The sequence below is a fragment of the Pseudogymnoascus destructans genome (genome assembly GCF_001641265.1).
Source record: "Pseudogymnoascus destructans isolate 20631-21 unplaced genomic scaffold scaffold_4, whole genome shotgun sequence".
Classification (NCBI taxonomy): Eukaryota; Fungi; Ascomycota; class Leotiomycetes; order Thelebolales; family Thelebolaceae; genus Pseudogymnoascus; species Pseudogymnoascus destructans.
In genome coordinates, this window is record NW_020167523.1 from 832513 (window position 1) to 845721 (window position 13209).

Below are 13209 nucleotides of genomic sequence, written 5' to 3' on the forward strand. Positions count from 1 at the left end.
GGGAACCTTGCGGCTGCCTGACAGCCGCCGCCGCCTTGCACTTGAGTACTTGAGTGACTGGGGCTATTCTGACATATCATTTCCAACAGAACTCGGTCTATACCCTCGAGATAAAGTCTTTACAGAATTTGTAAGTTTACTTGAGTTCACTCGCTTTTATTTTAACGCTTCTATTGCAAAGAACACCCAGGTGCGCTTTTTACCCATGAAACGTCATTGACAAGCTCGTTCATATAGGCCATCAGGGCATTCATTACACCCCTCGACGACCACGAGTAATACAGCCCGAGTCTGCATTTCACAAGAAGAATCGAGAAGCCTCTCCTGCAACGTGTCTGGTTCGAACCAGCCTGTAATAATAGAGGGGAGTGGGCCACCATATCTTGTCGTCAACCTCACATTTCCGAAAGGCACGCTGCCACGTTCATTCGATATCCGGCAATATGTCGGTTGCAACACGAAGTTTGCTGATGCCGCCTATGCCCAATAGAGAGGATTTGCATGCAACGTGAGTAAATTTGGTAGACACTGTGGGCGCAGCATTACTGACGCGGATTTGTTCCAAAGATGGGCATATCTCGAGGCTGGCATATCCAAGATAATGATTGACCTGCAAAGCGGTATCGACATGAATACTGTAAGTAAGCATCCAGGTCTGGCCCGGAACGCACTGACTTTTTGGACAGTACATGGGTGTTTATACGTGAGAACAGCAGATCCGTACGAAGTGGGCACATACTGACTATAGCAGGGCTGTTCATAACTTCTGTACATCTCAAAAAGCTATCAGCTCCACAACCACCGGTGTTATAGGTGGTGCGCATCGTGGCGGTAAGCATTTCGACGACGAGTGTTTTCTTCAGCTAACGGATGTCAGCCCACCTTCTCGGCGAGGAACTATACAAAAATCTCAAGAAATATCTCGTCCATTATCTGGAAAGCCTGATTGCCGAGTCCCAAAAGCACGTTGACGAAGCCCTTCTTACCTTTTACATTCGGGAATGGGACCGGTACACGACGGCAGCAAAATACATTAACCATCTCTTCCGATATCTCAACCGGCATTGGGTGAAGCGAGAAATGGACGAGGGGAAGAAGGATGTTTATGACGTTTATACGTTGCACTTGGTACAATGGCGCGCATATCTGTTTGAGGCAGTCCACAAGAAGGTAATGGCAGCAGTGTTGAAGATGGTAGAGAAACAACGCAATGGAGAAACCATTGAGCACAGTCAGATAAAGAGCATAGTCGACTCTTTTGTCTCATTGGGCCTGGACGAGGCAGACTCAACCAAGGGAACTCTGGATGTTTACAGGTTCAGGTTTGAGAAGCCATTCCTAGAGGCAACCATGGAATTCTACCAGAAGGAGTCGAAACAGTTTGTGGCCGAAAACAGCATTGTCGAGTATATGAAGAAGGCCGAGATCCGGCTGGATGAAGAAGAGGAGCGGGTGAAGATGTATCTGCATCCCGACATCATCGCGGCTTTACGTAAGGTCTGCAATACTGCCCTGATTGGCGACCACTCCGCTGTCCTTCGAGACGAGTTCCAATCGCTTCTGGACGATGATCGAGTGGAAGATATGCAACGCATGTATAACCTTCTCGCAAGGATACCAGATGGTCTTGATCCGTTAAGGATCAGATTCGAGGCACATGTGCGGAAAGCAGGTCTTGCAGCCATTTCAAAGGTTGCAGCAGATGCGGACAAAATGGAGCCGAAGATTTACGTGGACGCCTTACTGGAAATCCACACACAGTACCAAGCACTTGTCAAGAAGGCTTTCAAGGACGAGCCCGAGTTCACACGCTCGTTGGACAATGCGTGCAGAGAGTTTGTGAACCGGAACTCTGTGTGCAAGTCTGGCACAAACAAGTCCCCGGAGCTCCTAGCAAAATATACCGACACATTACTAAGGAAGAGCTCCAGTAGCGCCGAAGAAAGCGACCTTGAGGAGACCTTGACACAGATCATGACGGTTTTCAAGTACATCGAGGACAAGGATGTATTCCAAAAGTTCTATTCTCGCATGCTTGCGCGGCGGTTAGTCCAAACCACCTCGTCATCAGACGATGCCGAGACGAGCATGATCAGCAAGTTAAAAGAAGCTTGCGGGTTCGAATACACGAATAAGCTCCAGCGCATGTTCCAGGACATGCAGATCTCGAAGGATTTAAATAGCGGATACAAGGCGTTTGAGGCCAAACTGGTTGAGAGCGACGATGCGACGGGTGTCATTGACGCCACATACTCGATTCTAGGCACGGGATTCTGGCCACTGAACGCACCAACCACATCATTCTCGCCGCCGCCGGAGATTGTAAAGGCATACGAGCGCTTCCAGAAGTTCTACAACCAGAAGCACAGCGGCCGCAAGTTAACATGGCTGTGGCAGCTTGGAAAGGGCGAGGTGAAGGCAAACTACACCAAGACGAGCAAGATCCCGTATACGTTCCAGGTATCGACATACCAAATCGCCATTCTCCTCCTCTTCAACGAGCGCGACGTCAACACGTACGACGAGATCATGAAGGCGACGCAACTGAGCCAAGAGGTCCTCGACCCGCAGATGGCCATCTTTGTCCGCGCCAAGGTCCTCCTCCAGTCCCCCGAGGGACCAAATTACACCCCCGACACCAAGTTCTCCCTAAACTACGACTTCAAGAATAAGAAGATCCGTATCAACCTCAACATCCAGGTCAAGTCGGAGCAGAAACAGGAGGCGGAGGATACGCACAAGACTATTGAGGAGGACAGGAAGCTGCTCATGCAGGTTAGTCCCCCTACTGATTCCCCCATCCATCCCCTGCCGAAATTAAATGAAAGCTAACAAACCCCCTTTTTAGTCCGCAATCGTCCGCATCATGAAGTCCCGTAAGAAGATGAAGCACAGACTCCTCGTCAGCGACACCATCGACCAGATCAAATCGCGCTTCGTCCCCAATATCCCGGATATCAAGAAGTGCATCGAGATCCTCCTCGAGAAGGAGTACCTCGAGCGTCTCGATGATGACGAGTTGGGATATCTTGCTTAATCCCTTCCCGACAAGCTTCACGAACTCCCCTCCTACCCGAAATCATGAACCACCACCACTGCGCTATCGGGGCGTGGTGCGTATCTACTCTACTTACCTATCTACACACAAACACGACTTGTGAATTGACAGCATGGCGTCCATCCCGAGACGGGGGCAGGGGCGCAGATACCGAGAGGCGGTGCTCGGAGCTGGATACTTCGTCAAACTGCGGAGAGAGGAGAATTTGGGCGGGATATTGGCAGTTGGGGCAGGGGCAGGGGAAGAGAAGGTGTATGCTGCTGCTTAACGCGCGTAATTAGATCGGATGATACCGCGGGAGGGGAGGTGAGACAGGTTTTTTAACTACAAGGGTGGAGGGGCAGAGGGCTGTCTGCAAGCAACCTCAAGATATAGAAAAATGGGGAATCAGTTAACTATTTTCTGTGCAATGAGTTTTGGGGATTTTATATGCTGTGATGGATGGGTCGTGGCCCGGGAGGGTTATGGAGGTTTTGTGTGGGGAGGGGTATCATACGATGCATTCACACCCCTACCCCATCTTACAAGCTCCACAAATGAACACCCATCCCAATCCCTTCTGTATTTACACGTCCAAAAAAGATTGATAGTGGTGGTGATGGTAATGATGTGTATGTCCCTTCTTTACTATATATATCCCTTTATAGAATAAAAAATAAACGTATGAATGTGTTCTGTGTTCTGTGCGCGTCTATAGGACCAAAAATAAATCCGTCCTTATACAAAATAAAAAACGCGTACTATGCCCACTCCCTTTTCTCCCGCTCACTCTTACTGCCCCTGCACACATCTACCAGGCACTCCCGCAGGCCCATTTCGTTCGGCTTCCTCATATTGGAGGGTAGATATCTCTTTTAGATCCGCAATTACTTTGGTCTAGAAGATTATCACGCCCCCCCTCCCCCACCACCCTCTCACCCGCTGATATGAACTCCTTGCCTTTCTCCGACACCGCGACCGACCCCCGACTCCGCTAAGGTGGGTGGGTGCCTAAATCGGTATCTGCTCATCCATCTTCACCTCCGGGTCGCCGCCTGCGTCGTCCACGTTGTGGTAGTCGAGGATCTCGGAGTACATCATAATCTTCCAAGTATCCACCGGCAAATCCGCATCGTTAAACGACCAATCGAACTTCTCCTCCGCTGCCGGCTCGTCGGTGGGGTCGTGGTAAGGGGAGAGGTACTCGTGTGCTAGGGCGTCGGTGGCCTTGACGCGCTTGCGGGGGTCGAAGACGAGCATTTGCTCGAGGAGGTCGACGGCTGGGGGGGTGTTAGATAAGAGCTTACAACTAGGATTGTTGGGGGGGGAGGGGGGGAGAGGACGTACCTTCAGGACCGGCGTTCTTGAATTTGTCTATTAATGGCTTTCTTTCGCGCTTAGGGAGGGATTGAACAAATCGCAGGGTCTTAAAAAAACCAAGTTAGCAATGCGAACAGAGGGCCAGCCACAGTCCCGCCTAAACTCACATTCTCGCTCGCAATTGTATGAATAACGTCGTCCGGCGGCGTCCCCAACAGCTCCGTAATAATCGAAAACTGATTAACATGATCCTTCCCCGGAAACAACGGCTTCCCCTCCAACATCTCCGCAAAGATGCACCCCGCGCTCCAGATATCTACCTCCACGTCGTACTTCTGCCACGTCAGCATGATCTCCGGCGCGCGATAGTACCGCGTCGACACGTATCCCGTCATCTGCGGGTCTTGGATGCGCGCGAGCCCGAAGTCGCAGATCTTGAGATCGCAGTTCTCGTTTACCAGGATGTTGGAGGGCTTGAGGTCGCGGTGGACGACGCCGGCGGAGTGGACGTATTTGAGACCACGGAGGATTTGGTAGAGGAAATATTGGATGAATTGTTTTTCGAGGGGGCGGGACGTGAGGAGGCGGTGCAAGTCGGTGCCGAGGAGCTCGGTGACGAAGTAGCTGGGGAGGTTGTTAGGGTTGTCTTGTAAGGCTGGGGGGGGGGAGGAAGGGGCTCTGGACGTACATGTCCTCGAGCGGGGAAATGAAGATGTCGCTGAGGGAAATGACCTAGGTGTTGTTAGAGCCTTGCCTTTTCTAGCCAGGGTAAGCAGTGGGTTCGCACATTCTCATGCTTGAGATGCTTCAGCAGCTTCAGCTCACGGTAAGTCCGCTTCGACAAGACCGGAGTGCTGAAGGGCTTCATAATCTTCTTGATCGCAACATGTTGTCCTGTGAGCTGATCCTTGGCCGAGCTAGAGTCGCAATTAATACCTCCATCCTGCGCAATGATCGGGTTTTTTTTGGATAAGCATACCATACGAGGCCAAATGCTCCCATGCCAACCGGCTGGAGATCCGAATACCTGCGTGGGTGTTATCAATCCGCTCCGTTCGTTGTTCATTTTCGCCCCCTCGTGGCCGGGTTTCATCGACCCCGCATACCTTGAAGTCTTATCACAAAACAGATTAGCGTGTTGCCACATGCGCTTGGAAGTAGAGGTAGAGGGGAGGAGCGAGCTTACGATCTCAAACTGCGTGCCAAAGATGGACGCGCGAACGAATTCCGCCATGGCTGCTGCGACTTGTTATGGCTGGGATTAAGTCTGTCTGCGGCGTGTCGAGGGGTATTATTATTAGGTTTTGGGAGGTGGCGGTGGGTTTTGGGAGTTGGCTGTTTTGTTTTGATGGGAAAGCGACTTGTCGATTAGACTAGGAGTGGGAAAGACTTTGGTAGCGGGCGAGGGATGGGAGGAGGAAACGCCAATCGCGTAATCGTGCTGGAGACGTTTTAGCGGGGTCCAGACGATAAGTTGGCAGGTTGGGAGGATTGGAAGGGTCAAGGAGAATAAGGGAGGTGAGAGGGTTGGCAAAGGGTTCAATCTCGGTCAAAAGAAGGGCAATATCTCCTTTCGTTGCCCTGTCGAGTCTGTTTCTCTCCCTCTTTTCTCGATCTCTTCCCTATCTCTTCCCTGTCTCTTCCCTGTCTCTTCCCTATCTCTTCCCTGTCTCTTCCCTGTCTCTTCCCTGTCTCTTCCCTATGTCCAGCGACAAAAAAATATGTGCGCCGGCGGGTGGTGAACAACAGCTCAAACTAACCACGTTGCTGGGCTGGCGGGGCGTGCGTCCGGTACGCCCGCGTTTGCCGCCTACTTCGGGTATGGGATCGGTATTTGGCTCGGTATGGCGGAGTATAGAAAGAGTCCGTCCGTCCGTCCAGTTAGCCGTAGGTCCCAGTTCCCGTAGTGTACTTTGTTGTACGTAGTCGAGTCTATTTTATTTCCCGACCGCAATAGGGAATTGCTTAGAGTATCCGGTCCCATCCCTTCCCATCCCCCCATCCCATCCCCCCCATCCCATTCCCCCATCCCATCCCCCCATCCCATCCCCCCCATCCCATCCCATCCAAACCCTAACTCTCAAGGGAATTAGGACGGGAAAAGCGTGTCACCAAAACAAACATCCCAGCTCTCGAGCCTACCAGCCGCGGCGACGTCATAACCATGCCACTTAGACCTACCAGGCCCCGTCACGACCCAGTGAGGACCCAGTCAGGAACCTAGACCCTTCGCGGCCGCGGGGGGCAAATGTAGTTAGGGATGTGAGTCGCTGCGGGGTACGTCATGATGCTTCTTCACACATACCCCAGCGGACTGTATGTATACTCCGTTGTACCGTTTAAATCCACCACGGCTGCTTCCACTCGCATGACGGATCCGGGTCGTGACGGGGATACTTTCACGTGTTTGAGAGATCGTGAGGCTGAGGAAGGGCCTTGATCTCGGGAGATCATACAGGATAGACAGGAGGTGAGACGTGGCTGCTGTGGGTGGCTACAGAGTAAGGATAATCATATACTTCGTTCCTTCCCCTCCTAAAGAAATATACCCAATGCGTCCGTCCCTGGCCTTTGCTTGCATCCCCCCAAGACCTCCCATGCACTCACCTACTCATCCCCCAGCGGCTCCATCGGCTCTACATTCCAAATACTCTCCGCATACTCACTAATACACCTATCACTCGTAAAGAAACCCATCCTCGCCACTGCCAAAATACACTTCCCCACCCACTCCTCCTGGTCCTTATACGCCTGATCCACCAACTCCTGCGTTTGGACATAACTATGAAAGTCGTCCGAAACAAGGTAATAGTCCCCATGATCCTCCACCGCCGTGATCAAGGCGGCGAAGTTGTCAGCGGGACCAAAGGCATTGGTGCGGATGAAGGCGAAGACGGCGGCGAGGGAGGGGTCTAGGGGCGTGGTGCTGTAGGTGTGGGAGTGGCGCAGGTCTTCGACGTCTTCGGCGAGGTTGCCGAAGAGGAAGATGTTTTGCTCGCCGATTTCGCGGGTTATTTCGATCTGGGGAGGTTAGCTTAGGGTAGGGTGGTAAGGGGTAAGGGGTTTAGAATGGGGAAGAGGGGAAAACGGGGACTCACGTTAGCGCCGTCGCAGGTCCCGATGATAAGACCACCGTTGAGGACGAACTTCATGTTGCTAGTTCCCGAAGCCTCGGTGCCAGCTGTGGAGATGTGCTCGCTCACGTCGCTGGCGGGGATGATGACCTCAGCCTTGCTGACATTGTAGTCCGCGATGAAAATAACCTTGAGCAGGTCACCGACATCCTTGTCGTTGTTGACGACAGCTCCAACGCTGTTAATCAGGTGAATGATGGATTTAGCCATCCAGTAGCCAGGTGCTGCTTTCCCGCCGAAGATAGACACTCTCGGGGCAAACTTCTTGCGCTCTTCGGGCGAGAGGGACTTGATAGTGATGTATCGGTGGATGACTCCGAAGATGTTCATCTGCTGGCGCTTATACTCGTGTATACGCTTGACCTGGATATCAAAGAGGGCGTTGGGATTGACGACGACGCCGGTCGTATCCTTGATGTGTCTAGCAAGTCTGACTTTGTTGGCAAGCTTGATCTCAGCCCATTCTTTCTTGAATTCCTTGTCGTCCACAAACTCCTCAAGCTTGTTCAGCAAAGTGAGGTCCTTGAGGAACCCAAGGCCGCCAGTCTTGGAAGCGATAAGCTCCGAGAGGCGAGGATTGGCCTGGTGCAGCCATCTGCGCGGGGTGATGCCGTTGGTGACATTCGTGAAGCGGTCAGCTCCGAAAATCTTGACAAAGTCTTTGAAGATCGTAGTCTTAATAAGATCCGAATGGAGCTCAGCAACTCCATTAACCTTGTGAGAACCGACAATAGCCAAATAAGCCATGCGGATCATCTTGGGAGATGATTCTTCAATGATAGACACGCGAGCCAGTAACTCACGCTCCTTTGGGAACTTACGCTCCACAGCCTGCAGGAAGAAGAGGTTGATATCATAGATGATCTGCAGATGTCTCGGAAGGAGGTTCTGGAACAATGGAACGGACCACTTCTCCAGCGCCTCAGGAAGAACAGTGTGGTTGGTGTAGCCAAATGTCTTGGTAACGATGGTCCAGGCATCCTCCCACTCGAGGCCTTCGAGATCAATCAGGATGCGCTGCAGCTCAACAATGGCAAGAGTTGGGTGGGTGTCATTCAGCTGGATGGCAACCTGGTCAGGGAATTCCTTCCAGGCACGCTTGCTCTTCTTGAATCGCCGCACGATATCATACAATGAAGCAGCGACCCAGAAATACTGTTGCTTCAAGCGGAGCTCCTTGCCACGTTCGAGGTTATCATTGGGGTATAGGACAGCAGAAATGGTCTCAGCTCGCTGCTCGTCAGCGACAGCGCTAGAAAACAGTAATGTTAGTTTAGACAAAATAGTATGGCTTCGATAAACTTGCCTCTCGTAGTCACCACTGTTGAACTTCTGGAAATCGAATTCTCCACTTGCTGCTTTGCTCGACCAAAGACGCAGGTTGTTCACAACCGAAGTGTCGAAACCTGGAATGGGAACATCGTATGCAGTAGCCTTCACAAGTTCTCCTCCTTCCCACACAGCGCGACTCTTGCCATTCTCATCATGATACTTCCTGACCTCGCCATGGAATTGGATCTGTGAAGAATAAATCAGCCTCATAGTCCCACTTCAAGTTTCATCCAAAGAGTTTCTCACATCGACAACAACATCGTGTCTGGGAAACTCCCAGGGATTGAAGTCCAACCAGTAATCCGGAACCTCAACCTGGTATCCATCCACAATCTCCTGCTTAAAAATGCCATAACGATACCTCAGCCCATATCCCCAAGCGGGGTAATTGAGCGATGCCAAACTATCCAAAAAGCACGCCGCAAGGCGACCAAGACCGCCATTACCAAGCGCAGCATCATGTTCCTGCTCGATAATATCCTCAATTCGGAAGCCCAGATCCGCCAGCCCCTCTACAATCACCTATTAGCCTTTCCCAACCTTCACGCCATCAGGAGACTCACCCTTAGCCACGTTCTTCAGCCCAACATTCAACATAGCATTATCCAGTGCCCTCCCCATCAAGAACTCAAGCGAGAGGTAATACACCCTCTTCCCATCCGCGAAGGTTTGTCTCTGCTGCGTACGATTCCACTCTGTGATCAGGCGGTTTCGGAAGGCCAGACTGGCAGCGGCATACGCGGCCGTTTCGTCGCAGTTGAACATGCTGCGCGCAAGCGTTGTCTCGACATGGCGGACGACTTCCTTCTCGAAATCCTCGGTGGTCGTGAAGGGTTGCGTGTGGTACTTCATCCAGGCGGTACGCTGGTTCTCCGGGATGGAAGCTGTGATGGGGGGAAGTGGTGTGAGTTTATGTTTGATAAACAGGCTAGAGGGGCAGATGGGGAGAATAGCTACCTTCGACGCTCTTAATCTCGCCAGCTCCAAAGCCGGTCAAAGTCCTCTTATGCTTTGGGCGAGTAAAACCTGGTGGTCCAACCGGACCTCTGAGGTCAGAGATAGGAGCACAAGTGCTTGGGCGACGTTCACGGGGCGGTGGTGGAGTGGGCGTCGCCATGATGAATGGTTGATGAATGGAATTGATAAGATGATGAAAATAATAGAAGAGAAGAGAGCAGGAGCTCTCTCGATCAAAGGCGGTTGGGTCTTAATATATACGGTGTCGTCCGTCTTGGAAGTGGGAAAGCGGGCTGGCTGGAGGAGTCGTGCGGGGCTGATGTATGCAGCTGTCAGCACGTTTTGGCAACAGCTCCCGCGCTCTTCACTTATCGGGGCAGCTGCTGATTGATGTCTTCTCCTACAATAAGAGACAACGCTGGAATGTTACACGCGTAAATTAAATACACATAAGCACGGTGTAAGCTTTGGAGTTTTGATTTTATATTTATCGTTATTATCGCTATTGACCACCAACAGCGCGTTGGTACAGCTCAGTAGGGCCCATGTACATCCCCCGAGCTCTTATCGGTGTCGTCATGTTGGACATGATGATCCATTCGCCTGTCACTCCAGCACGGGCCAGTACGCGAACGGATCCGCCTAGCTGCCTGAACAATGCAGCTCCGTCTCACATTGCTGTTCTGGGGTTGGCTGATCCTACAGCTTCAACTCAGCGATGCATGCAGGGCGTGAGACTTTGGTGATAGCTTTGTGTCGAAGCAGCCGGCATTTCAAAAGCGTCACCATTGTACTGCAACTCTCGTTTCTTCGGTTGGATCATCAAGCGTAGCATAATATTATCTGATGCTCCCCACGCTTTGGGTCTGCCGTCCAGGCGTTGCGAGACATATAACCATCTCATATCTTAATAGCTTTCGCTCAACAAGGCTCTCCTCCTCTTCCTCTTCCACCTATTTATCCCCACAAACAATACAAAATACTTCAATGGGTATGCCACGTGCAGTGTCAACGACGACTGCTCTCCAAACTCTGCCTCCCTCCCATCCCCATAAAATCCAAAATCCAAAAATAAAATAAAAGTTAAGATGTGCTCCCGTTTTGTGACTAATTGTTAAGACGCGCCCATAAAGCCGTGCCAAGGATGGTGGTGGTGGCTATTCGACAGCTGCGCCATAAACTCCGTCTGCGAGGCCCCTGGGGAGAGAGACGCCTGCAATTTCTGCTACCCTGTTCGTGAAAAAAAAAAAAATTGAAAAATTGAAAAATTGAAAAATTCATATGCATGCATTATATCGCCACTCAAAGAATGCCCGAGTCTTTCAGGGCATTCTGTAGAATCGTCTCCTTCACTGCGGCGAAAACTAGTCGGATATTCGACGTATCGGTGGCCTGTGTGAGACTTTTGACGCTGTTAGTTCGGTGCTAGGTTGCAGGTTGGGGGTGGACTTACTGAGGATATAAATTCAGATGAGCTCTGTTGACTTGGTTGAACCGCCACAAAAGATACTTTGCAGCTCTATTCACGTCGTTGCCACCAGAATAGTCGGGAAAGTAATTCCCTAATGGTGACCTGCCCAGCTTTTGCTTGAACAGATCGAACTTGTTGAGGAATAGAATGATACTGGTCCTCATAAACCATCGCGAATTGACGACCGAATCGAAAAGCACCAAACTCTCCATCATTCGGTTCTGAGACTGTTAGATTTTGACTTGCAACGGCCGCAGTGCTAGACATACCTGATTACTCTCTTCGAGCAATACTTGATCGTACTCGCTTAATGCTACGCAGAAGATGATAGATGTGACATTTTCGAAGCAATGAATCCATTTCTTCCTTTCACTCCTCTGCCCGCCGACATCGAACATGCTATTAAAGGGTCAGTATGCATCCAAGGCGGGGTTGATATCATGTGTGCTCACTGTATGCCTAACTGGCCCATCGAAAATCTCGTCTCGTATATACCTGTGGTCTTTGTTCTAGCTCTGAGGACATCGGCCTCAGTGGGAATGTATTCCGGTGCTGATATTCTCAGTGACTCTTCGAAGAAACTGAAACAATTTGTTAGCATAGCCAAGGTATTGCGAGTACGGAAAACCTACTATGGTGCAGAATCCATCATGTAGAATTCGCTTTGCCTCTGTAACAAAAGCTCCATATTGGGATCTTTCCATAGCGACATCACGGCCGTTCCAATTTTCGAGTCTAAGGGGATATGTGGATCTGGATCGACCTGGTAGTCAACGAGAAAGTCGCAATATTCGATGTTCTCCGGGTTCTTTGGCAATATGTCAAATTGCCTCATGGCTCCAACCAATGCCTTGGCACAGTCGATGAGATTCTTGTAGATCGTCAGTCGATATAACGCCAATTCATCCATCGAATATCCATTCTGATGGATAATCTTCATCTGTTTCACGATCGTTGACTTCCCACTTTCTCCAGAACCTACCAACGTATCAGTTATCTGCCAGATCGCCAAAGTCATCAAAACCCACCAAGTAATAGGATCTTGCATTCCCGTCGTAGACGTCGTGCATCCGCAGCGATCCTCTCATCTATCATCTGGCTCTTCTTTTTCAACTCGGCCTCCTCGCCGCCATTCGTGCTCATACACACACCCATCTTGGCCGTGGGGGCTACGGTGTGCGCAAGAGCCCCGCGCAGGGAGTTAGATCCAAAGCGATGGATCTACCAATTGGGTGCAACGTGTCTGCACCGCCGACGGGAAGGAAGCACGCTGCCACGGATGGTGGCTCTTCCGGTCGTTGATGGTTCGCTGCACGCTGTGGCTGTTTGTCGAGCTTGGGTCGGGCTGGGCGTTACGGAGGATGACGGCAGGGGTCCGAGTGCGGCTATAGCGACCGCGCGGTTTGAAACAATGCGATATTCGCGAGCACCGCAGTGCGAACCTCGGACGGCGATGGAGTGATGGGGTTTCGAGAGTGCGAATACGTGTCGTGTTTCTCGTTTCGCGGCCACTTCACGGCTGGTCCTAGTGTGGATGAGGCTGATTGCGCGGTATTCGCCCCGAGGGAGGCTTAACTTAGCGATGATGATGAAGGTGGCGACTATTCGAGCGATCGAGCGGGCGTAGATGTCGCTGTTGTCGAGTATGCTAATGGCGATGATTATTGAACCGGTAGACTTGGTCGACTTGGTTGGTCATGGAGGTGTGGATGTCGTCAGTTAACGATGGGTCTGCGGGTGCCAAACAAAGCGTGTGGCGGAGAGCACGGACTGCTGCAACACCACTACCACACCCTAAAGCTAAGCTGCCCCCGCCCCCAACAATTTGAGCCTGGATTGATTTCCTCAGGCACCATTGGGTTGACTCGGTGTAAAACATATGATATGTTACAGTTTATCATGAAAGATCATCAGTATCTGTACACTCGGAGTATCTCATTCCCGACACTCGGGACTGT

General features: G+C 51.2%; 4 protein-coding genes across 4 annotated transcripts; 1 reads left to right on the forward strand and 3 right to left on the reverse strand.

The window, feature by feature from the left end:
* Nucleotides 1-21: 21 nt before the first annotated feature.
* Nucleotides 22-3678, forward strand: VC83_01999 (uncharacterized protein). Its single transcript, XM_024465669.1, has 7 exons — nt 22-130; nt 238-508; nt 568-637; nt 687-703; nt 752-831; nt 878-2775; nt 2849-3678. The coding sequence occupies exons 2-7, from the start codon at nt 444-446 to the stop codon at nt 3035-3037; spliced, it is 2319 nt and encodes a 772-aa protein (XP_024326885.1). The 5' UTR covers nt 22-130; nt 238-443; the 3' UTR covers nt 3038-3678.
* Nucleotides 3655-5995, reverse strand: HOG1 (MAPK protein hog1). Its single transcript, XM_024465670.1, has 8 exons — nt 5544-5995; nt 5464-5471; nt 5337-5384; nt 5145-5274; nt 5046-5089; nt 4525-4981; nt 4385-4463; nt 3655-4317 (listed from the first exon to the last, which is right to left on the reverse strand). The coding sequence occupies exons 1-8, from the start codon at nt 5589-5591 to the stop codon at nt 4049-4051; spliced, it is 1083 nt and encodes a 360-aa protein (XP_024326642.1). The 5' UTR covers nt 5592-5995; the 3' UTR covers nt 3655-4048.
* Nucleotides 5996-6392: 397 nt separating this feature from the next.
* Nucleotides 6393-10268, reverse strand: GPH1 (Non-essential glycogen phosphorylase). The gene is made up of 6 exons (XM_024465671.1): nt 9781-10268; nt 9387-9707; nt 9070-9335; nt 8798-9009; nt 7456-8743; nt 6393-7378 (listed from the first exon to the last, which is right to left on the reverse strand). Exons 1-6 carry the CDS (start codon nt 9938-9940, stop codon nt 6965-6967), a joined length of 2661 nt encoding a protein of 886 aa, XP_024326641.1. The 5' UTR covers nt 9941-10268; the 3' UTR covers nt 6393-6964.
* Nucleotides 10269-13043, reverse strand: GPA2 (Guanine nucleotide-binding protein alpha-2 subunit). The gene is made up of 6 exons (XM_024465672.1): nt 12280-13043; nt 11884-12229; nt 11704-11832; nt 11521-11650; nt 11234-11472; nt 10269-11182 (listed from the first exon to the last, which is right to left on the reverse strand). Exons 1-6 carry the CDS (start codon nt 12404-12406, stop codon nt 11083-11085), a joined length of 1071 nt encoding a protein of 356 aa, XP_024326640.1. The 5' UTR covers nt 12407-13043; the 3' UTR covers nt 10269-11082.
* Nucleotides 13044-13209: the final 166 nt, after the last annotated feature.

Bases quoted from the DNA above. Each gene is read 5' to 3' on its own strand.
- VC83_01999 (XM_024465669.1), top strand. From the start codon at position 444: ATGTCGGTTGCAACACGAAGTTTGCTGATGCCGCCTATGCCCAATAGA. The intron at 509-567 runs GTGAGTAAATTT...TTTGTTCCAAAG, and splicing joins AGAGAGGATTTGCATGCAAC to ATGGGCATATCTCGAGGCTG. The intron at 2,776-2,848 runs GTTAGTCCCCCT...CCCCCTTTTTAG, and splicing joins ACAGGAAGCTGCTCATGCAG to TCCGCAATCGTCCGCATCAT.
- HOG1 (XM_024465670.1), bottom strand. From the start codon at position 5,591: ATGGCGGAATTCGTTCGCGCGTCCATCTTTGGCACGCAGTTTGAGATC. The intron at 5,275-5,336 runs GTATGCTTATCC...TTGCGACTCTAG, and splicing joins GGAGCATTTGGCCTCGTATG to CTCGGCCAAGGATCAGCTCA. The intron at 4,464-4,524 runs GTGAGTTTAGGC...GGTTTTTTTAAG, and splicing joins ATACAATTGCGAGCGAGAAT to ACCCTGCGATTTGTTCAATC.
- GPA2 (XM_024465672.1), bottom strand. From the start codon at position 12,406: ATGGGTGTGTGTATGAGCACGAATGGCGGCGAGGAGGCCGAGTTGAAA. The intron at 12,230-12,279 runs GTGGGTTTTGAT...ATACGTTGGTAG, and splicing joins ATGCAAGATCCTATTACTTG to GTTCTGGAGAAAGTGGGAAG. The intron at 11,473-11,520 runs GTATGTCTAGCA...TAACAGTCTCAG, and splicing joins TGCTCGAAGAGAGTAATCAG to AACCGAATGATGGAGAGTTT.
- GPH1 (XM_024465671.1), bottom strand. From the start codon at position 9,940: ATGGCGACGCCCACTCCACCACCGCCCCGTGAACGTCGCCCAAGCACT. The intron at 9,010-9,069 runs GTGAGAAACTCT...TATTCTTCACAG, and splicing joins GACACGATGTTGTTGTCGAT to ATCCAATTCCATGGCGAGGT. The intron at 7,379-7,455 runs GTGAGTCCCCGT...TAACCTCCCCAG, and splicing joins GGACCTGCGACGGCGCTAAC to ATCGAAATAACCCGCGAAAT.